The 23,959-nt window shown below is 37.0% G+C and overlaps 1 protein-coding gene across 1 annotated transcript in view; it reads right to left on the minus strand.

Moving 5' to 3' along the window:
• DYTN (dystrotelin) overlaps positions 1–23,959 on the minus strand; it is a 56,671-nt gene that overhangs the window by 13,061 nt on the left and 19,651 nt on the right. Inside the window, exons 8-10 of the mRNA XM_019727065.2 lie at positions 20,440–20,551; positions 18,801–18,946; positions 2,373–2,532 (exon numbers count right to left, since the gene is read on the minus strand). Of these exons, the coding sequence (XP_019582624.2) occupies positions 2,373–2,532; positions 18,801–18,946; positions 20,440–20,551 (418 nt within the window). The remainder of the gene's footprint in view (positions 1–2,372; positions 2,533–18,800; positions 18,947–20,439; positions 20,552–23,959) is intronic.

Below are 23,959 nucleotides of genomic sequence, written 5' to 3' on the forward strand. Positions count from 1 at the left end.
GGTGGGAGGTGGGACAGGAGTTATTTTTTGAGAGCTGGCTTTCCTTCCTTTAAGCCATGTCATATAATAAACACCTACAAAGCAAAGTGGTTTTTTGAAATGTTTCTAAGATCCATCTTTGATGTTTGGTTACCTTATATTCTAAAGAGAAATAGGGAATCATATTTAAATACAAGAAATATGTTTGGGAGGAAGGCATTCCCCTCAAAGGCAAAACTCTTAAAATAGATATAAGATGTCATATTATGTGGTTAAAAGCACAGTCTTTCAATTTCTTTTACAAATGGCAAGGGAAAAAAGAGGAGAAATCTATAGATTAAAGGAGGCTTACGAGACCATTATATGACATAGACATTGCTTGGATTATAATTTAAATAACCTACTGTAGAAAAAAATTGAGACATTTGAAAAAATATGAACATGTACTGGACATTTGATGATACTAGGAAATGATTGGTTATTATAAGTGGTGGTGTTACGTTTTAAAAAAGAGTCTGTTTCTTTTGAAGATATATACTGAAATATTTCCAAATGAAAGAAAGATGAAATTGTGCGTGTGTGTGTGTGTGTGTGTGTGTGTGTGTGTAAGATAAGGAATTTCTGAAAACATTAGCCTATATTGAACTGATAGATTAAAAAGTCTTAAAACATGTTCATAATAATCGATCAAGGCATGTATTTTGTGAAGGGTTTCATGCTAATCCATAGATTTAAAATCTAGGACGTGTGCTCCCTACAAAGCACATTTCTCCAAGTGGGGTCCACGTACTCCTGGAGGAGGTCCCTGAGCCCCTGTAAGAGGTCCATGAGGTCGAGACTGTTTTCACAATGATACTTAGACGTTATTTGCCTGATGTTTGTGTTGACATTTTCATGGAGGTTGCAAAATCAAGACTAGGTCAAGCTAAAGGCAGCGAGACACAAATCCAGGCGGCATCACTAACCAGTGTTACTTTAGTCTTAGTCGTCATGCTCTTCTTCACCATCAGGCGCTTGCAGTTAAAAAAAAAAAAAAAAGCCAGTTCCACTTATGAAAAGTCTTGATGGTGTAGCAAAATTCTTAATTTCCACAATAATAAAACATGTCGTTTAAATATTATATATGACGAAATGGGAAATGTGCATAAAACACTCCTGATGTTTACTGAAATATAAAAGTTTCCTCTTGTGCGAAAGAATTACTTACAGGCTGTGTTATTCAGACAAGGGTATTTGGCAAACATCTTCTCAAAAATGAATGAAATGAGACTGTTGCAGTAAGGAAAACATGTAAGAATGTATGTTCCCAATTTTAAAGGTTGAGCTTTTAAGCAAAAATTAGAATTTTGGAAAACTTGCATCTACCACCAGGAGCTTGTTTCCAATTCTTAAAGACTTTCCTGATGTGATTACTGGTGATATTAATGAGTGTGATTTTCTTTCTTTGTTTCTTTTTTTTTGGTTGTGTATAATGAGATGAGTGAGTGTTAGGAAGTTCAGGATAGCTAAGTGAACTTCTAAATGACATTGTATGATGTACACAGTCATGCATGAGTCTAAGTTTCATGCAAAGAGCACCGCAGAATATTGTCTTTTAATGAAACAGAGTGTAAAATAGATTTGGTTTCAGATTCAATATTGGAGCTCTCCTTTAAGAAACAGTCTTTTATCATGTTTTGGTGTAGCAGCAAAGAAGATCTCCAGTTATCTGAAAAGGCTATTAAAATACTCTCTTTTTTTAACTGCAAATCTGTGTGAGGCCAGATTTCTTCATATACTTCAACCAAAACATCTTGCAACAGATTGAATGCTGAAGCAGTTATGAAAATCTAGCTATCTTTTCGTAAGCCGGATATTAAAGAGATTTGTAAAAAAACAAAACAAAACAAAAAAGTAAAATGATGACACTTCTCTGTTTCAAAAATATGTACTTACTGTTTAAAACTGTTACGTATATAATAGATTTATTATTTTCATTTTGAAATTAGTTAATACATTTACTTTTAAACCACTTCTTAGTCTTAATTTTTGATTATGATAAATAGCAGTAGATATAATCCACAAAAACTCCTTGGGACCCTCAAAAATGTTTAAGAATGTAAAAGCGATGCTGAGACCACAAGGTTTAAGAATCAATACTGAAAGGAACCGCTTTGACCCAGCTCTATTGTTTCTAAACGGTATAGTTCTCTCCCAATGGTACTGTCTTCACAAAGCGGGAGAATCTAGTTTGGAGGATGAAAGTGGGAGGTGGTGGAGATAGAGAGAATAGGGAAGGGGAAGAGGCTGGTCAAGGTGAAGTGTGACGCTTCAGGCTGCAGCCTTCCCTTGGCCCGAGGATTTGAAGTCAGACTTCCAGGTGGTCCGGGTGGCCAGTCTCCCACTTCTCGTACCTGTAGGTCCTGTCCCATTTGCTGGAGCTTGGTCCAGAGACTGTCCTGGTTAGCTGTGAGTTGGTGAATCCTTGTTTCTAATCTGCAACTTTTTTCTTCCTGGGAGGCGTAGATGGCTTGCAACTTGTCTTTGTATCGGTTTAGTTGTTTTTTAAGGAGCCTGGAAAGAGGACAGGTCTGCGTGGGTGGTAAGGACAAGAAGCCAGCACACTCATCAGAGACTTAGCCAAACGTACTCCAGGTCCTCTCCGCGGGAGAAGATGCTGGAGAAGCCTGTGCACTCACTGTTGATCAATCCTGTTTTAAACTGTTCATTAGGTAGAGCTGCCCTTTGTGTCTATTAGATACACAATTCCACTAAGAATTTCACTGGCTTTAGAGATGTTTTAGGAAACTCATCAAGCGTATTATGGATTACTTTTGACAGCACACCTTCACCAGATACTTACATTTGAATATTGACTTGTATTCAGTATGCTTTTGTCTGGAAACACTCCATTTAGAATGATAGTATACATGTCATAGCTAAACACCTCACATCTCACCAAGATCACAGGACGGAAACAGTGATGCGAGTCATGAGCTGTGTGTCTGTTTGGCTTCTCTCCCTCAGTCTACTTGTTTATTGTTTAAGAATGAACCAAGTAGTTAGGGTAATTCTCAAGGCAGATCATGTCACTCCTCTGCTCAAAACCCTCCAATGGTTCCCCTCCTTGGTTAGAATATGTAAAAGTCCTTACAGAGGCAGACGAGGCCCGACAGGATGGCCAAGACCCTCTTTTCCTCTTTGACCTCCTCCCTGCTTTCTGCTCTCTCACTGCCCTTCAGCCACACAGAGCTCTTGACAACCCTTTGAACACACCAGGCATGTTCTCCCTTCAGAGTCTGCTCCTATGGCTCCTCTGCCTGGAACCCACGTATCCTCAGTTTCTTGCTTACCTTACCCCGTTAAGTCTTTGCTCACTGTCATATTTGTTAGTAAGGTCATCTCTGACTGCCCTACTTAAAATTGCAAACCAGGAGCCCCCAACCTCACCTCCAGCACCTCCCAATCCCCTTCCCTACTGTCTCCATGGCTTTTTGCCATGTCTAATTTCTACAGAGTGGGAAGAGATCTTAGATTTTGACTTAGTTTCCAGCATTTACACTTCTGGACATTCACATTATATGCCATATTATCTGTTTTGCTTATTATTTTACTTATGTATTACTCAATCTATTGTTTAATAATTGTTTATTATCTCTTTATTCTGGCAACTTTTTCTATATTGCTTGTTGCCATAGCTCCAGACCCAGGCCTAATATAGTTGCTGTTACAAAATGTGTATATGATTAAAATTGGCTTACAAAAATACAATTGTATTCTTAGATCAGTGCTGTTGGCATATTGTGGAATTTGTAGAAATGGGCTTTCTGGGGGGAAATGCAACAACATTCTCAGTGGTAGAGCCTTTGAAATTCCTCATTGCTGTAGATCTTGGAGAGGTCTTAGAATTTAGTTTGGGCTCCCATCTGAAGCAGGCATCTCTAAAGGATAGCCCTCAAACTTCCAGACAGTCACGCTCAGGAGAAACAGGAGTCTGACTCTAAAATCCTTGATCATAATTGAAGATTCAGGCACATCCTTACACTGGGTTTTCCAGAAAGGAATCAGCCTAGGGATTTGATAGAGCAGACAGCAAAGAGACAGTCTCACAAGGCTTCTCTAGACAGTATTTTCTGTACTTAAGAGTGTTGTGCTTGTTATGGCCACTAGTAATACCAGTTTCTTTCTCCCATGTTGTCCACCTCCACCCCTCTCCTTCCTCCATCCACCATTCTTGGACAACTAGAAGACATGTACCCCAATCCTTGCACAATCCAAGTGAAAGCAGGCAAATCCCTAAAACTCCTATCAGAAGTATAATTCTTTCCTTACTTTCTTTTTCTTTTCCTTCCTTCCTTCCTTCCTTCCTTCCTTCCTTCCTTCCTTCCTTCCTTCCTTCCTTCCTTCCTTCCTTCCTTTTCTTCCTTTCTCCCTGTTAGTATTTCCAGCAACTAAGAGCCCAATACTTTCCAGAAAAATATCCACTGTTATCAAATTGTTCAGTGTTTGTAAACTTTTTTATCTTTATTTGTAGTTCTGCTTTCTGGAGTTAAGGAGCCCATTCAGTGGTCCCTCAGATAGAACACAAATACCCTTAAGGCAGGTTAATCATTCATTCGCAGAACAGTGAAACATTCCTTTCTTTGATTAACCCCTAGCAGAGTGCTGAGTAATAAAGAGGTAACTAATGATTGAATGATACTCTTTCTTTTAATGTAGTCTGATACAAGGTTGCTTTCTAAATAATCAGTGACATAGTGTTGGCTGTCATTGAACTTACAGTTCACTATATATCTCAGCCCTTTTCCATACTATTTGTCCTGAACCTGGGCCTATAATTGTAGGCCTTGCATTTAATTCCTTAAAATGTAGTCTATTAAAAGCCCCTCTGTTGCACACTATCGTGTTCTCACATCGTAGCGATCTGAGATCGTCATTCAGCTTATCATCTATGCCTTTTGACATCATGCCACACACAATAGAAAAGCATGCCCTCTACTAATTTATCCAAATCTTTGATAAAAATAATGATGCAGACTGGTACAAGGGATAAAGCCTTCACATAGATTTTATATATTAATCAACCTCACACTTTGGTATACTTTGTGTTGATAAATACCTTACAGGAGACCAACGATGTGTGTAGTGGGTATGAATTATATAAAAGGGAATATCTTTGTTTAAAATAATTAGCTTGAGATAATTATTTTAAGAATTGCTTTACAGAATTACATTTCAAAATTTCCTTTTTATTTCTACATTTTAGGTTTCAAAATTGCCTTTTTATTTCTACATTTTAGGTTTCAAAATTGCCTTTTTATTGCTATACTATTTAATTTTATCTAATTTATTTTTCTTATACCATGAAAAAGATGAAAGTTGCTTTTAACATTTAAATTATTAAACTACTTTAAAAGTGTTAGTAAGCTTCTTTTCATGAGTTATCACAGAATTTAAAAAATGTTCCTTATCTTTCATACATTTATATTATGAAGCACATCTCATTATATATACAGATAGAAAGAGAGCGCATCTACTAAATACTGAGAATTGTGCCTGAAAACAAAGGTCTTCCCTCAGAGGGAACTTCTTATTGAGGATCCAAGAAATCTGTCTTCTAAAAAAAAATGACAACAGGAGACAGGAACTCTTGGAATAATTAGTTCCTTGACACACAATAAAAAGATGGTAGACAGTTTCCAACAAACCTAATAAACCTGGTAGAAAGTTAGATGTTGTTGGAGAAAATGTGCTGATTTCTTTAGAAGTTGGCAAAACATACACATAAGACACATACAGAATCAATAATTCACTGAAAATGCTTAACCAATTTTCAAGGAATAAAATTAGGCAATCAAAATTCAAAACTTAATATAATTAGCCAGATAATTTTTGTTACGCTCCAATACTCACAGGCCCCCCTCTACCTTCATACTGGAGTCATAAGAGTTCTCTGTTTAAGGAATGCCTTCCAAAAAAAAAAAAAAAAGCATGGTAAAATCTTTGTAGAAAAATTTTCTACAAAAGCAAAGGGACATGATATTCATTTGTCTCTGCCATCAGTATTTGTGCACACACATGGTTCCTACCTTCTTTCCCTGTGGAGAGTCTTAATGGAGTCATGCGTTCTCGACAGTTCATTCCTAATGCTGACTATGGTCTAGAGAAGGAAGAAACAGAGACGGTAAGTTTTCAGTTTTTGGTTTGACTTCAACCCACTTTCCTACAAATTCATCATCAGAACATGATAATGCTATTTTAAAAAATACACAGTCTATTTCGAAATGTGACTGATATTGGGGTTTATGTCCCTATGCAATGATGCAGAGATGTTCGTGTGCCCAAAGTACATCACATACTCTCATTTTTATATAATAGCTGTCATGAAAGACATTTAAACATAACAAAGGTTCTTGGTTTAAAAAATAAGTTACAATAGTCTTTTGCCCGCGTTAGGTTGCTGCCTGGAGCATCTTCTTCCCCAAAGCCATCTACAAAAGCAGTGGGGTCACTTTGTTTCTCTTAGCTCAAGAAATCTTTTACTTCTACCTCCTGCTTTAAACTTTCCTGTTTTTCCATTGATTCCCTAGAGCCGTCCCTTCTCTTGTAATTCACCAAGTCTCTCTGAATTAACAATGGTCAGTCCACCTCTCATTTAGGATTTTCCTGTCTCTCACATCACACTCTGCTCCCCGAACTGCAGCCCAACAGCAAGTCCTGACCTGACCCAGCCTGGCTCAGGCTCCTGGGGCACCATGTACCAGCCTTTGGCTCCCACACGCCTGGATAGGAGATTGGATTTCATTTTTCTGCATTTATAAGCAGCTGTGGCTATAGTCTATGGCCTTCCCCCCTCCTTGAAAAGGATCAGAAGAGGGGCTGGCCACCTTGGGAAACTTCTCCCATAAGAGCCTGAAAGAGGAAGTGGAAAGGGCAGGAAGACGAAGCTGAGCTACAGACTTGAAGTCACATTCTCTGGCTGGTGCACACTCTCTGTGGAGCCTCTGAGTCACCTGTGTCTGTCTGCCTTTTCATTCAAATAGTCAAACAGCTTCCAGATGCCTAGCATAGCCTTTGAATCAATCAGGGAACTTCATATTACTAACATCAATGTTATTATATGGCACATATTGTTCTGCAATTGAGAAACATATCAGCTCAGCACATATGGACCTGCCACAGTTTATCCATAGACTATATACCATAGTTTGTTTAGTCATTTGAAATTGAAGGACATTAGACTGTTTCCAATTTTTTCAAAATTATAGGGAGTGCTGCCGTGACCTAAGCTGTACCTGCCTTCTTGCCTATATATGTGCAAGGTTCTCATGTTTTAAGTTTAATAGATACTAGCTATTTGCCCTCTTTAGATACATACATGTACACATGTGCACACATGTATGCACATTTGAAAATGCATAAAATAAGGCCTGCAAAGGCCTACCCCAAACAGATTACCTCTGGGGAACTAGGGACCGGACCTGGGTTGGAAATTATGGCTGAAAAGGACTTTACCTTTATTTGTAATATTATAATTTTTTATAAGGCAAACAGATTCAGATCTTAGTTGTATAATTAAAAATGCTTTTGGGGGGGATAAAAATCAAAGAAAAAAATGTACTATATACGTACGATAGGCTGTAGCAACTTTAACAATGAAAAGAAGTGAGAAGGAAAGTGAAATAAAGGAGGAAAACCAAAAAGCAAAACCTCTTTGAAATATTTTTCCCCCAGAACAAATAAGTGTTAAAGTGAAAAAAAAAAATTCTGTGTTGTGAAAATGGCTTTTCTTCTTCTTCTATTCGAAGCAGGGAATAGAGTAGCTTTGTATCTGTCCTCACACATGTAATTCCAGCTCTCTGCAGAGTGCTCCAGTAAGAGGTGATGTTAGGTATGCAACGAGAGGTGTCTGAGTGGCCCCCTGACACGAGCTGATGATGGGAGCATACACAGACCTGAAAAAATATCCCCCAGAGGCAGCTGCACAGGGTGGTCTCAAAACTTACTCTCTACTCACACTTCTACCCAGAACAACTGCAATATGAGAACTATAATTTCTCTTTGATGATTGAAAAGCCTTACAGATCATGCTGTTTTGAAGACCTTTCTTAGGATCTGACAGTACTGATTACAATCACTGAGGGAAGGCCTACAAGTGGAGGAACATGTAAGAGGACAAAGAAACAACTGATTGAAAACATGATGAAGTATTTGCAGAATGTACACTTAAAAAAAAAAAAAAAGAAGCATTGCTAACTCCTCTGATGAAAAAATTTCATTGGGATTTTTAAGTTTCTTCTTATTTTTCATTCACCCCCCACCCTTGTCTCTTCCTTCTAAGTTTCCTGAACATTTTCCTCATGTATGGATAAACTAATCCCCCCCCATTTTTTCTTCTCCCTACTTTTCAATGACATCGAATCTTAGGCTACTGAGCTGCCAAGTTAAGGCCCTGTGGACAGAAGAAAGTTTTCACCTGTAAGTAAGTTACATTCAGAAGTTTTGGGCAGACACTTCGTACCTATGGACACTGGAGTAATTTAAAGATATCGAAGTTGAGTGCAACTTACCTTTCGGATGTAGACTTAGGCACAGTCCTCTCAAAGTTAAACTTTGTCGACTAAGGCAGTGAACAATACAGTTCATCGGTTGCATACCAGAGGTGGCATGTGTTGTTTGGGTTAGAATTGCCCACTCTTTGGGGGCAACAGGTGAGAGAAAATTCGTTACTCAGCTACATGTAAATGAAGATAGCTTTTGTGTCTCCTTAAGGATGTCGCTATTGAGACTTCTAAAACATGCCACAAATGAGCAATGCAAATTTTACTGTAATTAGTTGTGTTTACCACTGTTGCCATTAATTCATAATTCTTGGCTGGATAGAAAACTTACGATGTACTTCATCCTTGCAAACATCAGAGTAACCTGATTGCTCTACGCTTCAGGAAAATCTATGCAATGATTACTGAATAGGCCAAAGACTGACAGGTAGTTAGGTATTTTGAGAATAGTATAGGTTTTCTTAATAGATATTTGATTTGATTCTTCTGATACAAATTTTAATTTATTATTTTGGAGTAAAAGTTGAGCAGATTTGAGTTGGATTAAATAGAAATTTGAAGATTTGAAAAATGAATAAAATGATACGTTTAAAATAACTTTCTTACCTAATTTGAAAATCTTTTAAATTATCAGAGTTAACTGAAGAAAGCATGAAGAAACTATTAAGCTGGAAGAAATAGATAACTGTATCTAAATATTATAAAGGTTCCAGTGTCCTAGGTTTTTACTCTTGAATTATGGCAATTGTTAAAGAAATAAATAGTTCTTAAGTTAGATAAATTGTTTCAAAGACAAAAAAAGATGAAAAATGACTGGTTGCTTAATATAACCATCGAAACTCAGATGCTCAAAGCTGATAAAGACAGTACTGAGAGAGCAAGAGTGAGACTATTCTGACTTGTGTGTTACAGTTCTAAATAAAAAATGAGCAAATCAAATTTTAAGTGTATTTAAAGAATAATCCACTACAAACAAAAATAACATTCTAGCAATGCCAGGAATGCTTACTATCAGGGACTCTACTAATGCACTACTTCCCATAAGGGAAAACATGGGATAATTTCAAGTGATGCTAAAAAGGGATTTAAGGTAAATAAATTCAAAATCACTTCTGATTGCATACCAAAAAAATATATAAATAAATAAGTAAAAAAATTGGAAAATGACTCCTTCCACCTTAAAAAGAATCTCAAACCAACAACTAACAGCGTAAGATTTAATGGAGAAACACTAGAGAAATGATCCGATTAAATCTAATTTAAGATAAAATAAGCTGCCCTGTCATCTCTTGCATTATTCAATATTGTTCTGAAAAACCTAGAGTCTTTAGGGAATGAAGACATGAAACAGAAATGAAAGGTTTAAATACTGTAAAAAAGAAAAAAGAGAGACCAAAATATCTTTTTTTCCAGACTGCTTAACTGTCTATCTAGAAGTAAGAGATTCACTAAATCAATATTTGAAATATTAAGAGAGTTCAGAAAGGTTCTCTTTTTGAGATAACTAACCAAAACTCTGTAACTTTTTAACCTGTCATCATCCATAATTAGGAAAAGATACAATCGATGTGACCTTTATTCACAATTACAACAACAAACATAAGCTATCCAGGGTGCCCTCAGCCAGAAACAGGTCAAAGGATCAGAAGTAAGTTTATCCTGGAATCTCACAAGACCAAGCAGGCTCTAGATGCCTCGGGAGCCACTGAGACCGAAGAGCAGTTTGAACCAGCACAAAGGTTTGCGAGGTTACTGAGGGAAAAACAAAATTACAATTTATACTGTATATCCTACAACTCAATAGCAAAGAAACCTAAGTAACCTGATTTAAAAAATGAGCAGATGATTTGAATAGATATTTTTCCAAAAAAGACGTACACATGGCCAGCAGGTATATGAAATGGTGATCAATATCACTAATCATCAGGGAAATGCAAAGCAAAAACCATAATGAGATATCACCACATACTTGTTAGAATGGCTATTATCAAAAAGACAAGAAATTGTAAGTATTGGTGAGGATGTGGAGAAAAGGGAATCCATGTGCACTGTTGGTGGGAATGCAAATTGGTGCAGCCACTGTGGAAAACAGTATGAATTTCCTCAAAACATTTAAAATCGAGCTACCACATGATCTAGCAATTCTACTTCTGGATATTTATCTGAAAGAACAAAAATCCTAACTTGAAAAAATATATTCACCCCTATGTTCATCACAGCATTATTACAATAGCCAAGATATGGTAGCAACCTAAATGTTCATCAATGGATATATGGATAAAGAAAATATATATATGAGTACACACACACACACACACACACACAGGAATATTATTTAGCTATAGAAAAGAAAGAAATATTGCTATTTGCGACAACATGGGTGGACCTTGAGGGCATTATACTAAGTGAAATTAGTCAGACAGAGAAAGATGAATACTGTATGTTTGCATTTATATGTGGAATGAAAACAAAACAAAACAAAAAACACAGAGCTCATAGATTCAGTGAACAGATTGGTGGTTAGAGACGTGGGGATGGGGATAGGTGAAATTGGTGAAGGGGTCAAAAGATACAAATTTCCAGTTAGAAAATAAATATGTTTTATAGATTTAATGTACAGTGTGACTATAGTTAGTGATATTGTACTGTATATTTGAAAGTTGCTAACAGTGTATCTTAAAAGTTCTCATTACAAGAAAAAAATTGTAACTGTGGATGATGGATGTTACACTTAAAATGGTAAGCATTTTGTAATACATACAAATATTGAATCATTATGTTGTATACCTGAAAATTAACATAATTCTATATATCAATTATATCTCAATAGAAAAACAAAAAACAAAAAAGAAACTATCAACATTGGGTTACTTTGTAAATAATCCCATATGAGCTAAATTAATGGTGTGAAAGATTGGAAAGAAATGAAGTTTGAATAGAAAAGAAATAAGAGAAAACTTGTTCTCTAGTATATTAATGAATATCATAAAGCTGGACTAATTCAAATAACATTCATATGTAAAAATAAAATTAAAAGCAATTGAGCTGAATAGATGGCAGTAAAAGACATTCTAAAATCGTAAACATTTTAGTATGTGTTAAAGGAACCACAACAAAGAGAAAAGATTTACTTAAGGTTAGATAAAATTGGCTATTTTAAGTTAAAAGTAGGATTGGGGGAGTACTTTGACCTTCTATCATGCATCAAAACAAAAGGTTTGTTTTGTTTTGTTTGTAGATTTAAACATTAAATGTCAAAGATAAAGATAATCAAACCATGTTAAAATAAATGAAGTTAAAGAATCATTTAATTTCTCAAAGAAATTAACTTGGAGAAAGTTTTCCAAGCATAAAACTATGCACGTAGTCAGAAAGAAGATTGACAATGTTTTTATAAGAATTGAAAATGTCTACATAGCAAGTCACATTATAAATAAGACTGAAAGAAAATAGCTATGAAGACAGGCTTCCAAAAGTTACACTTAAAATTTAAGTTTAAATATAATACATTAATAAATCAAACTGATGAATCCGTAAAAATGGGCAGAGAACACGGACAGAAGAGAAAAGACAATGTACTTTTCTTCTAAGTTTGCCTTCTAAACTACGTGGGGTAAAAGAAGTTTCATTTCACTCCATCAGAGAAATGGAAATTAAGGCAAATATAAGATATTCTGCTCATAAAATTAACAAAATTTAGACTATGGTAATAGTTAATATTATCAAGGATCAAGGGAGATAAGTAACTTGAATTCCCTGGGAGTGTGATTTAGTATATCCTTTTTAAACAGCAAATGTATAATAAGTATGAACAGTTTTAAAAATGTTGCCACCCTCATTTAGTGATTCCCCTTTAAGAAACGTTCTGATGAAATAATTGTGGAACCATGTACATAGAATAATGTACAAGGATTTCAACAATAAAATTTTAAATTATAGAAAAAATTAGAAATAACCCAAATATCCAACAGAGAAGTTCAATAACGTTAAGTCCATTTAAATAAAAACTATACAACCATTTAAATGTTTTTGAGGAACTGTAATAGCAATGAAAAATGCTCACAATATAACTTACATTGATAAAGGACTACATAATCAATACATTTTTCAGTATGACATACACTATCTTAAAAAATGTTAGCAGGGAAGAAAATATACCAAAATATTAACAGTGGTTATATCATGGATTGATTGTAATTTTAATTTTGTTCTTTGCTCTTTTCTGACTTTTCCATAATATGTAGCACTTTATGATTGGAGATAAAAAGTTATTTTAAAAATTATGTTCCTAGATTTCCCCTTGATCACATTAACATCTTGAAAATATTCCCCCAAATAAGGAATGATTCACCAAATCTCACTGCATCATTGCAAAATGGTCCAGATGAGTTGTGCCTTAATAACGGTTTCTTTCCCTTTTGGACTCACCTGATGATGTGGGCTGCTGTCATTGGTTTGTTGAGCCTGAGCTATCCTTTGAGATATTCGTTTGGAGGCCTCTGCAGCTGCTCTTGCCACTGGTCCAGTTGGACTTACATATATTGGTACTTTACTGCTATTGTGCTGAATGGAGAGCCTGTTAGGAAGTAGAGTTTTTTGAGAAGTTATAATAGTTTTTAATGATCAGGCATGACATCGAGGAGAATATTTTTAGAAAATCTTAAATCAGATATTAAATTTGATATCCAAAAAATATCAATAAAGGAGCACAATGGTTTTTTTCTCCATGCTCTTTTCCAACTACTCAGTTGATAGACAGCCAATTAGCCAACAGCAGGAACGCAAATCCCATTTCCCACTTTCTTGACTATCTAGAAGTGAGAATGCAAAGAAACTCAAGGATGACAGCGGAAAATCCCCCAGCTCATCTTATCCAGGCCAGACACGAGGGGTTCTAAGCGCAGGTGTGTGTGTGTATTATGTCATATCTGAAAGAACATAGAATACACTAGGCTATTTTAAGGCATGTTCCATTTTATACAATTTCATTTAGTTTCCTTCCTTTATTCAGAAACTCTTTAAAGTATCTAACCATCTTGAGTTGTTGCAAATAAAAAAAGTTTTTTAAAGAAAGCAGAGAACTCCCTGGTCACAGAGACTTCACATCTAATAAACAGCAAATATGCAATCATTTTTGACATAACACAATTCTTTCTACAGAATGCAATGAGAGTATATAGGGAAAGAAGCAATTATTCTGTATACATTAAATATGTGTTTAAAGGGAGGGTATTTTGGGTAGAAAAGCAGGGTTACCCATAACATCTTCGTCACACATCTTCTGAGTGACACACTCTTTTCTATTCCATCTGAGATCATTTTAATAGCTTGGGGCTGTTCAACACCATTCACTAAAAGCCTATTAATTCTAGTAGTTTCTGCTAGAGGTACATTCTTGGGGATTCCCAATCATATTGGCTTTCTTGGGGATTCAAAATCCTATACAAATATACAAATATTGACAAGCATCAAAATACATACTATTGAATTTCTTTTTGAAACAAAAATGGCACCATCCCATACACACTATGGAAGGCTATGCCTTCCTTGGAACACTTTTCTTTTCTTGTCTTCCAGGATTCCTTATTTTCTTGTTTTTTCTCCCACCTCATTCATTACTGTTTCTCAGTATCCCTTGCTGGGTTTTCTTCCTCTCCCCAACTTTGTAACGTGAAATATCACAGAGCTCATCCTCAATTCTCCTTTCTTCTCTACACTCTCTGTCTGGTGATCTCATACAGTCTCATGGCTTGAAAAGCCATGTATGTCAACAACTTCCAAACTTTTATCTCCAATAGACTTTCTCCCAAATTTCAGACCTGAATAGCCAACTGCTTCCTCAACATCTTCACATGGATGTCTAAGAGACATCTCAATCTAAACAAGATTCCCCCACCCATGTGCTCCTCTATAGTCTCCCCATTTCAGATGACACAACTTTATACTTCTGTAGTACCACCATGACCATATAGTTTAGTATAGATACAAGAATTGACCCATGGATCTAAGGGTGAGAATATCAATTCTATTAATTGATCCAAGTATATGAGGAAAGGTACTATTTGACAAAGTTAGTATTTTTATTAAGTGGGGAAAAGATAGCATAACTGGCTATCTATCTGAAAGAAAGCAAAGCTAGACTCTTGCTAAAATAATTTTTGAATGAATTGAAAATTGAAATTCAGATTAAAAATAGAAGCATTAGAAGACAATTTAGGAAAATATTCACATAACTTTGCTTCTACTCTTGCCCCCTGAGTACATTCCCAACATCTCCTTCATTCCGTTCAGCCTCACTGGCCTCCTTGCTGTTCTTTGCACCTGCCAAGCTCACTTCTGCTTTGAGGGGGCTGTCTCCTCAATTTGCAGTGTGCTTTTCTCAGATACTAGAGTTAGGTTCTTGCAAGTCTCTGGTTAGAATATTTTCGTCCATGAATCAATACATAACCTTAGTTTGTGTGTGCTTCTGTTTAAAGATACCTTATTTAATACGCATTGTTCGTTCATTCACATTGAACTTAGGGGCAACAGCCATACAACTCATTCTTGAATGAAGTTTGCCTAATACCCGTATTTTCTTGTTAAGGCACATCACAGCCTTTTTGTGCTTAGGAACACTGGCCACCATTTCAGCACGATGTTGGGGGCCATTTGAAATAGTGAAATCACCAAAACAAAAAGCACAAAACATGTAGAAAACATGGCGCAAAACAGACTGTGGCAAGCACATGTGTTTACGGTATGGGAGCTGAAACAAGAAGGCATTTCAGCCTCCACTGTGCGTCAGGCAACTCAATTATTTATTTGTTTTGCTGCTCTGTGCATGTCTGCAAATGACCAAGATAGTATTTTGTGAGTAGTGGTTTTGGGGTTACAAAGACATTTTCATGTGTAGGTGAATGCATAAGTATGGAATCTGCAAACAATGATAAAATTTCTAGCAGGCTATTGCTAGTATAGTGAAGAGCTATTAATTTGTACATATGTATTTTATTTTCTACCACTAAAAGCCTATTAATTCTAGTAGTTTTTGCTAGATTTACATTCTTGGGGATTCCCAATCATATTAGCTTTCTTGGGTATTCAAAATCCTATTAGCTGCAAATGAAAGTAATTTTGTCTATTCTTTTCCACTGTTTTAATTTTCTTTTTTATTATGTTTGCAAGAACTTCCCAAAATATTTAATAACAGTGGTGGTATTTGGCACCTAGCTTTTGATTATGTTTTTGTAAGAGAAAATATTCTCAGTGTAAACTATTATATGGAAAGTAAGTGAATGCACATCAAAAGGGAGGAGGCTTATTACCATGAAGAATATTTGCTGAATCAATGAATGAATTCAATATTACTACCACTTGCCAAAACCATTAAGCTCCTAGGCGATGGTCAGTCTAATGTGTCAACTTATTAGATAGCAAAGATGTGTTTTTGCCTATTGTCACATTGTAAAATAGTAATATTCTACATTCATTTCTCCTTCATCAGCCACTAATCAGAATTTCTGAACTCATCAATATCTGAGCTACACTGAAAATATTTCATAAGAATTCTACTTTGGGGAACAACTGTATTGTATTCGTGTGGACAGAGTATAACACATTGATATTTAAAAAACCTTTAGCTTTACACAGAGCTTGCAGTTTCCTTTCCTCTTCTTAGCTCCCCAAATACCACTCTGGGAGCAGAAAGGACAGGTTATCCCTATTATCAGGTAAAGAAACTGAGTCATAGAAATGAGAAGTGACATCCCCAAGGCCACGTGCACAGTTGGCTGAGGACAAGGTTTCTGTGTCTCTCTGTCCCAGGCTCAATCAAACTTCACCACCTTCTTTCAACACTGTAATTACTCCTGTAACACTCTGTCATGCTCCATTCTGAAAGAGTTCATGATCTCCCTTATCTATACACCCACAAACCCCTTCGTCATGCATCCATCCATCCATTTTCTTATTCAGTTAGTCAGTCATACAACAAACATTTATTGAACATTTATCATATTCAGACATTGCAACAGATTTTGGCAACACAACTGGAAGCAATAAAAGGTTCCTCCCTCCTGCCCACCCCCGCCCTGAGTTTACATTATAGCAAAAACAAAACAACAAAAAACATAATCAAAGTAACAAACATAGGTTGTTAGATGCTGACGAAGTGCTTTAAAAAATATAATAAAGCAACGGAGGAGGATTGGGAGTCCCAGGGTGGGGGGGGGGGAAGGGCTGAAATGTCAAATGAGCAGTCAGGCAAGGCCTCAAGGATGAGATGACATTTGAGCAAAGACCTTTTGCTCACGAGGAGCCAAAACGTTTCATGGTGGTGGGCTAGGGGTACCAAATCTCTAAAGGAAAGGTTTCAGTCTTAAGAGAAGGGTATTTGGCTTAGTCTTATGGGGAAAAGGGAAGAATTGGGGCTGGAGTACTCTTTTAAAATAAATTTTACAGATATTATAAATGGGATTTTAATAAAATTTCCAACTGACTATTGCTAGTATAGTAAAGAGCTATTAATGTGTGCATCTGTATGGAGAAGATGTAGGTGGTGAAAGAGATGAAACTGGAGAGGTTACCAGGGTGGTCCAAACATACAGGACTTTTCTAAGTCATGTTACAACTTTGAGTCTTTAGCTTAAAAACAATGGGAAGATAATAGAGGGACATAAGGCAGGGAAGTCTGGGGGGATGGGCATGGGAGCAACGTCATCATATTTCTGTTTTTAAAAGATCAGTCAAGTTTCAGTGACCAAAAGCAATACAAATAAGAGTATGGATCCTCGTGTTCTAACTATAAGAATGTAGGAATTTAAAGAAGACCTTAACTAGTCAATAAATCCGGATGACTAAATGACATGTTTTGTCGTTACTCTGCTCGGGAAAGGTGAAATAAATGGCTTGAAGAAGACAGGTGAATTAGAAGCTGATATCTTTGCTTTGGTTTTTAAATTCAAATCCTTTGTACTGTATTAAAGATATACATCAAGATGGTACTCCAATTCTCTAACTTTAAGGATATATTGATAGCAACCTGATAGATTAAAGTCACATAGGCCTAATGAATGGCATCTAGTTGCAAAGTCAATATGTTTTTTTCTTTAAATAGCCAAAAAAAAAAAAAAAAAAATTTAAATCTCATCAAATTGTAAAGTGACAAAATGACCACAGACATAGTGTCTGGGATGGAGATGGAAATATGCTGGTGTATGTCTGAGGAAAGATTAGAGAATTACAAAATAAATTAATAAATGAATACGGATTAAACTGTGATCTCTGTTTCCTCTCCCAGTAGATAAAATGGGAGTAAATAAATAATTCTGTTTTTTTTTTCCTCTCAAAATTTGAGGATCATAAACCCAAGGGTACAGTGTCTCTTCCCTTTACTTTCCGCAGTTTTAAATTATGAAGAAGTAGTTACTTCAAAAATTAGGGTCGAAGATGTTTTGAAAGTCATGGTTAGGTTGCGGATCAGGTCTGTGATTTGTGATCTCATATACCCGTAGTGGTGGCGTGTCCTTTAGAAGGGCCCTTTGGAGCCCGATTTGGCATTCTGAATTTTGAGGATTAACAAAATTCACAACTCTTGACCCAAGACTTTACTTGACGAACTTTATCTTAATATCATATATAAAAAGTAGAGGAAGATACATGTTTAGGCATGTTGACACAGAAGTTCGGGGGCAAAATTTGAAAATAACAAAAACGTTAAGGGATTGCTTGTGAATTATGGCACTTCCTTGTAACGATGAGAGCGAGGCCATTAAAAATGACATATTGGAAACTAATGATGCAAGAAATGCTCTCCATTTAATGTAAGTGAAAAGAAGAATGGAAAAATTGTATTGACAGCGTAATTACTGTTTTGGAATACTAACATGTGAATAGTGCTAATCCGTGAGTGATCCGATAGTGTCTTTCCTTTTTTCTTTTCTTCTGTTTTAATGAAAGATCAATTCTGAATTAGGCTTTCAAAAGCAAACCAACAAAAAAGTAGGACTATGAAACTGTTACTCAAATACTCTAACACTAAAAATCTTCTGTGTCTGTCCGATGACTTTAGTTAGAATAATCCCAAATGATTGAATGAGCCACTTGAAAACCTTTTGCCTCTTGTTCTGCTTTAAAATTAAAGGTCATTTCCAGAGGAGAAAGCATCATAAGCGCTCCCCAACGTCCCCTCACCCCGCCTCCTGCCATCTTTAGGATCATTGGCGTTATGAAAGCTGCTGCCTGTGCCCTGTACCCAGGCCCTGCACCCACTCTACGGGGCTGTCACTCAGTGACACTTACCTGGCCTGTGCACGGTCAGCCATGTTTGGATTCATCTGGTCAAGCAGCCACTGGCTTCTTGCAGCTTCGTTCCTCCTGCAACGCCCTTGGAGCAGGGTGTTTCTGAGGGACCTGACGAGGAGTTTTGTGTTCTCCTTTGCTGACATCTGCTGGAATGGCCAACATTACCAAGGGTGTCAGATCACCTCAACATGGTCACCTTTCCTTGTGTGGGCAGACTGGCCACCATAAAAGTGTCTGGAATTATTTCACTTAGGTTTATGTCCTCAGAAAAACCGTCTGACTTCCTTACTACCGGAATGTCTTCACATTCTCTCCGTCTACAGGTACCCACAGCATAAGTTTCCAAATTCAACACCTCCAACTTCCCCAATATCTCTTCTTCCTTAGCGTGACCCAGTGATGTGAAATTTTAAAGCTTGAAGGGGGGATGAAGGCGGACTAAGGCCATGGTTGCTAACATTTGGGTTGTGGATTCCTTTGAGAATTGGGTGATTACCCATGGGTTTATTTCCAGATAAAATGCTTATACATCCAATTTGGTATAAAATTGCACAGACCACCTGAAGTCCACCCATCAACCGCATTAAGAACCTCTGCCAAAAGGAACAAAGAAGGAATGAGATGGTTTATTACAAGATTTTCAACACGTGAAATCTGAAGTGTAATAACAAAGCGACCACACGGTGGCAGTCTAACATTGACAAACCCTACTTCTCCCCCGGTTTTTAGAATAGAAACAGGAAGCTCACAGGCCAGTGAACCTGAGGATCTGGGTGAATAAAGTTTAGTAAAGAAATATCCACTGTGAATTATTTGGCAAAAACCAGGCACTTGACTTTTGTGGACCATTCGTGTTAAAGGAGAGAATGAGGGAAAACTGTCCTCGGTAAAGCTACTTAGTTCATCAACATCCCTGACTATTGTGGTATTTGAAGGTGACGTCACCTGTTTGAAGAAACTGATACATGGGAACTTTGTATGAGAACAAAGTGTTCTTTCTGGAAAAGTTTAAATTCTCTTTGTTTAAAATTTGCTATGCCGTTTGTCTTCTTAAAAAGATCTGAATTCTCTCGCGGAGTATTTAAATTTTTCTTAAGAAAAAAACATTTGAAAGGCAGCTGTGAAGCCTTAGTTTTATACTCTTCCAGTCACAACTGAGCTACTACTCTTTCTCTTTCATTTTCCCTAAAGAGAAAAGTACTTGACATTTAGGGCTCAGGAAATGACATGTCGAAAAAGAAAACATCTCCCAAAATGTACTTGCCACTAGAAACCTTTCAGGACCATGTGTAACCAAACCAGAGCCGTTTCTTTTCAATCCAAACCCATTCCAATGCCTCACCCCTCTTACACCTCAGATATTTTCTATTACACAGTATGGGATCGAGGACTTCCGACTGGACTCTGGCCTTTTCCTGTCCCCAAAAGTTTTCATTACAATCTACAATGTAAAGACAGCATATTTATATTGAGAAATATTTAAGGGTAGCTTTGCCACTTCCTTAGTCTTCGATACCAGCATTATAATGTACGAAAGGAGCCGAATCTGTGGTTTTATGGAGGGAAAGTGTTTAAACGGTTGTAGCTTATACTGGCACAATTCATAAATAGTATGGCGCGGTGGGTTAGATCTTACCTGGACGCAATGCTCAATCACAGGGTGAGACTTCTGGTGAGATTCGCTGTGAAGACCAGACAAGAAACACACCTGGCAGATGTCAAAGTTGAGGCACTTCAGGCAGCGGTATCTGCCAATTAAAATGGAAGTGCGGCTGACATCATTACTAGTAGGCGAGCAAGGAAAACAATATTCGGATGGAGAATGAGCACCCCGAAACATACAAGACATGTCTGAGCTATCAGGTGAGTATAAGGTTTCTCCCAAACTTTGTAGGGGTGGTAAATGACTCTCGTGTGTTTATTTAATCAAATAAATCTTCTTTGGATAGTATTTTTATAACATGGCATTATATGAATATAGTTTTGTTCAACAGACTATAGTATTCATTCTTCCCCCCAAAATACCAAGCACTTATATATATATATGTAGGGTACTGAGTACTACAACCCTTAGGACACACCTTTCAGTCTGCAGCCACATTTTGTGTTGCTGCACAATGCATTCAAGTATTTTGAATTTAGTTGCCAACTTTAAAAAGTGGGAGATTTCAATAAAGTTTGAATTTTGACTTCTCTTAAAAATGTGCAGGACATGACATTGGACCTGCATTCCTCCATGGTGTTGGGGGAAATGCATAAAGTCATAGATAAAGAACTTAAAATAAACTTTTGTCATTTTCTAGAAGTCTGTAGGTAGGAAAGACAAAAAGTGCAGGAGGTAGAGTTCCTCTCCAGACAACTTGTTGGGGAGCGACCACCACACCAAAGTTTCTTAACACACCAGTTATTGCAAGCTTCCTTTTATGAACACTTAACAACCTAAAGCTTAGGAAAGAATCTTGAGACACTCTGGTAAGCAAGAGTGTCCCGTAACACGAAGGGAATATTGTGATAGCAGGGGAGGGCTGAAGAGACCTAATAGTCATGAATTAATAAGTTTTAAGGATATTGGAATGGGAGGATATTGTTTTTCTGGAAAAGATCAGAGATCTATACTTTTTTCTGGATATTTTAGTTCTCTTCTGCCATTGCAGTCTGTGTGGCATAAAGTTCTGTCTTCTTCATCAGTGGTGAGGACAAAAAAGTGGCACCTGATCCTTTCAGAATGGAGACACCCTGGTTCCAGGTGCCACAGTCCCTGCCCCGCCCACCTCCCTCACTAATGCCACACTTGCCTTGCCCCTATAAGCTTTGAGCTTTCAATTCCTTTTTAAAAGTTACAAAAAAAAACAAAAAATGAAAGAAAGGAAGGAAGGAAGGAAGGAAAGCAGGAAGGAAGGATGGAAGGAAGGATGGAAGGAAAGAAGAAAGAAAGAGAGAAAGAAATAAAGAAACAAGGAAAGAAAAGAAAGAAAGAAAGGAAAAGAAATATGACAAGATCCCTATGCTCTTCAAATCTTGTCTCTTGCTGCAGAGAGAGGATTTGGAAGCTTGAGGTACTAACTAGCAAAGATAGGTAATGTGATTATGCGTCAAATGAGAGGCACAGAAAATAAGTGTTATAAGGGGGAAACAGAGGGAGATCCCTGGGGGCTGGTATCATTTGAAAAGTTTTCATGGAGGAAGTGAGACTCATGCTGTGCGGAGAGTGCTGGGCTGAAGGAAATTAAAGTGGAGGAAATCCCAGAGAGAAAGCCGAGGAATAAGGTAGTGGAGGCTAGAGCGAAGAAGAAGGGTTTGGAGCAAGTCAAATCTATCAGACATGCTAATTACTCTGAAGAACAGAGGTAAACCTTGGAATGCCCTTGAGGCCAGAAGGTCTTGAAAAGTCTGACCAAAGTTTGAAGGCAGAACAGGAGAATGTAAGTGCCGTGAGCCCAGCCCTCACTGTCCTTGATCACTGTTGTACTGTGACACCTAATTCCACGGTGAGATATTAATAAATAGTGTTGAATGGCTATAACAGTAGCTAACATTTTTGACCACCTTCTATGTAGCAGGCAGTGTACATGTGTTGGCAGTTAATCCCCATGAAATGTCCTCAAAGCAAGGTATTATTATTACTCTCATTTTATAGATGAAGAAACTGAGTCAGAGTCAAAGCAACTTGCACAGAGTTACACAGCTACTTGGTTTAAGTGGTAGAAGTAGGCTTTTATCCCACAGACGCCATCTGGATGGAGAGCCAGCTATTTTAGCCACTGTAATAGAGCACCAAGGCAGGAGGCATGAGTTTGAATGCACACACCACAAGTACTAGTGATCTTGAAATGGAAACTTAAGCTCACTGTTTTGGAAGATACCTGGTCCACGGCAGGTTTTCAAGGAACATTAGTTGAATGAAGTTAAATGAATGACTTAGTTTCTTCAGCAGAAAAATAGGACTGGTAGACCCTGCCCTCTCAGCCTTGCAAAGTTTTTACAAAGCTTTGAAAATTATTTAACATGCATAATTGAGAAGCACTTTTTACATGAAATGTATAATATAGTAAAGTATTTTTATAAGGATTATTTGATAAGCCAGCCATACTGGCTACTTTATCCAGCATTACTACATGGTTGCAGTTGACTTGTCTAGGACAATATGTTGACCCTAACCTTGTATTGGTTCCTCTGTGCTCTGAAACTACCTACAGGTGTATGAGAAAGGGTATAGTGTGGACAATCAGGCTGGTCTGTTGTTGGTGCTTTGTCAACAGAGAACCAAATTTTTCCTTCAATCTTATCTCATCCCTAAACGGCTTTGACAGAGCATAAAGGTGTCACGTCCTGCTAACATTTAACACTTGGCTTAGGAACAATCTCTGGTTTTCCTACCTTCTTTTATCTGAGAAGGTAAAGCTTTTGCCCTCTTCCTGCTACCTCCGTATCTGTGAACACTTCTGCTCTAACATGGCTTTATTAATCTCACTAAAACTAAAAGCCTATTGCTGGAGTTTACAAGAGCCAAAACACAGGTTTAAGGTTAGGAATGCAGTTGCATTCAAGCAATTTTGAATAGATTCGGAAGGTTACAGCTAAAAGAACACTAAGAAATCATTAGAACCACCCCGCCTTATTTTACTTACAAAGAAACTGAGGCCCAGAGAGGTTAAAGGCCTTGCTCAGACCACCCGGCTATCTTATAAACGAGTATGGGAACTGTACATTGCCTTGGATGTTTAGGAGGAAAGATGCTTCACATGGAGGCCTTTCTAAGAGGAATCTTACCTTTATTCTTAATATATAGGGACATAATCTAAAACTTAAAGTATGGCACTGCTTGTTTTCTGCCTTTGCTGTTTTTTTGAGTGACCCAGCAAATCATTCAAACTCTTTGAAACTCCTTTATAAAATAAGACTAATAATAGCTGCTTCATGTTATACATAACAATTTTGACAAAATATTACAATGGAAAAGTTGTGTTTCATGTGATTGCAAAGTAGTTCTGTACCTGGCCCAGTGTGAGACATGTAGTAACTACGTACCTAATTAATATTTGCTTCTTGGTTAAATGATTATAATCTACATATAATATGATAAAGTATATTCATGTTCCTCCACCGTCCAATATAAAAAGAGTTTATTTTTCATTGTAGTGTAGAGATTTCTTTGG

The sequence above is a fragment of the Rhinolophus sinicus genome, linkage group LG01 (genome assembly GCF_036562045.2).
Source record: "Rhinolophus sinicus isolate RSC01 linkage group LG01, ASM3656204v1, whole genome shotgun sequence".
Lineage (NCBI taxonomy): Eukaryota > Metazoa > Chordata > Mammalia > Chiroptera > Rhinolophidae > Rhinolophus > Rhinolophus sinicus.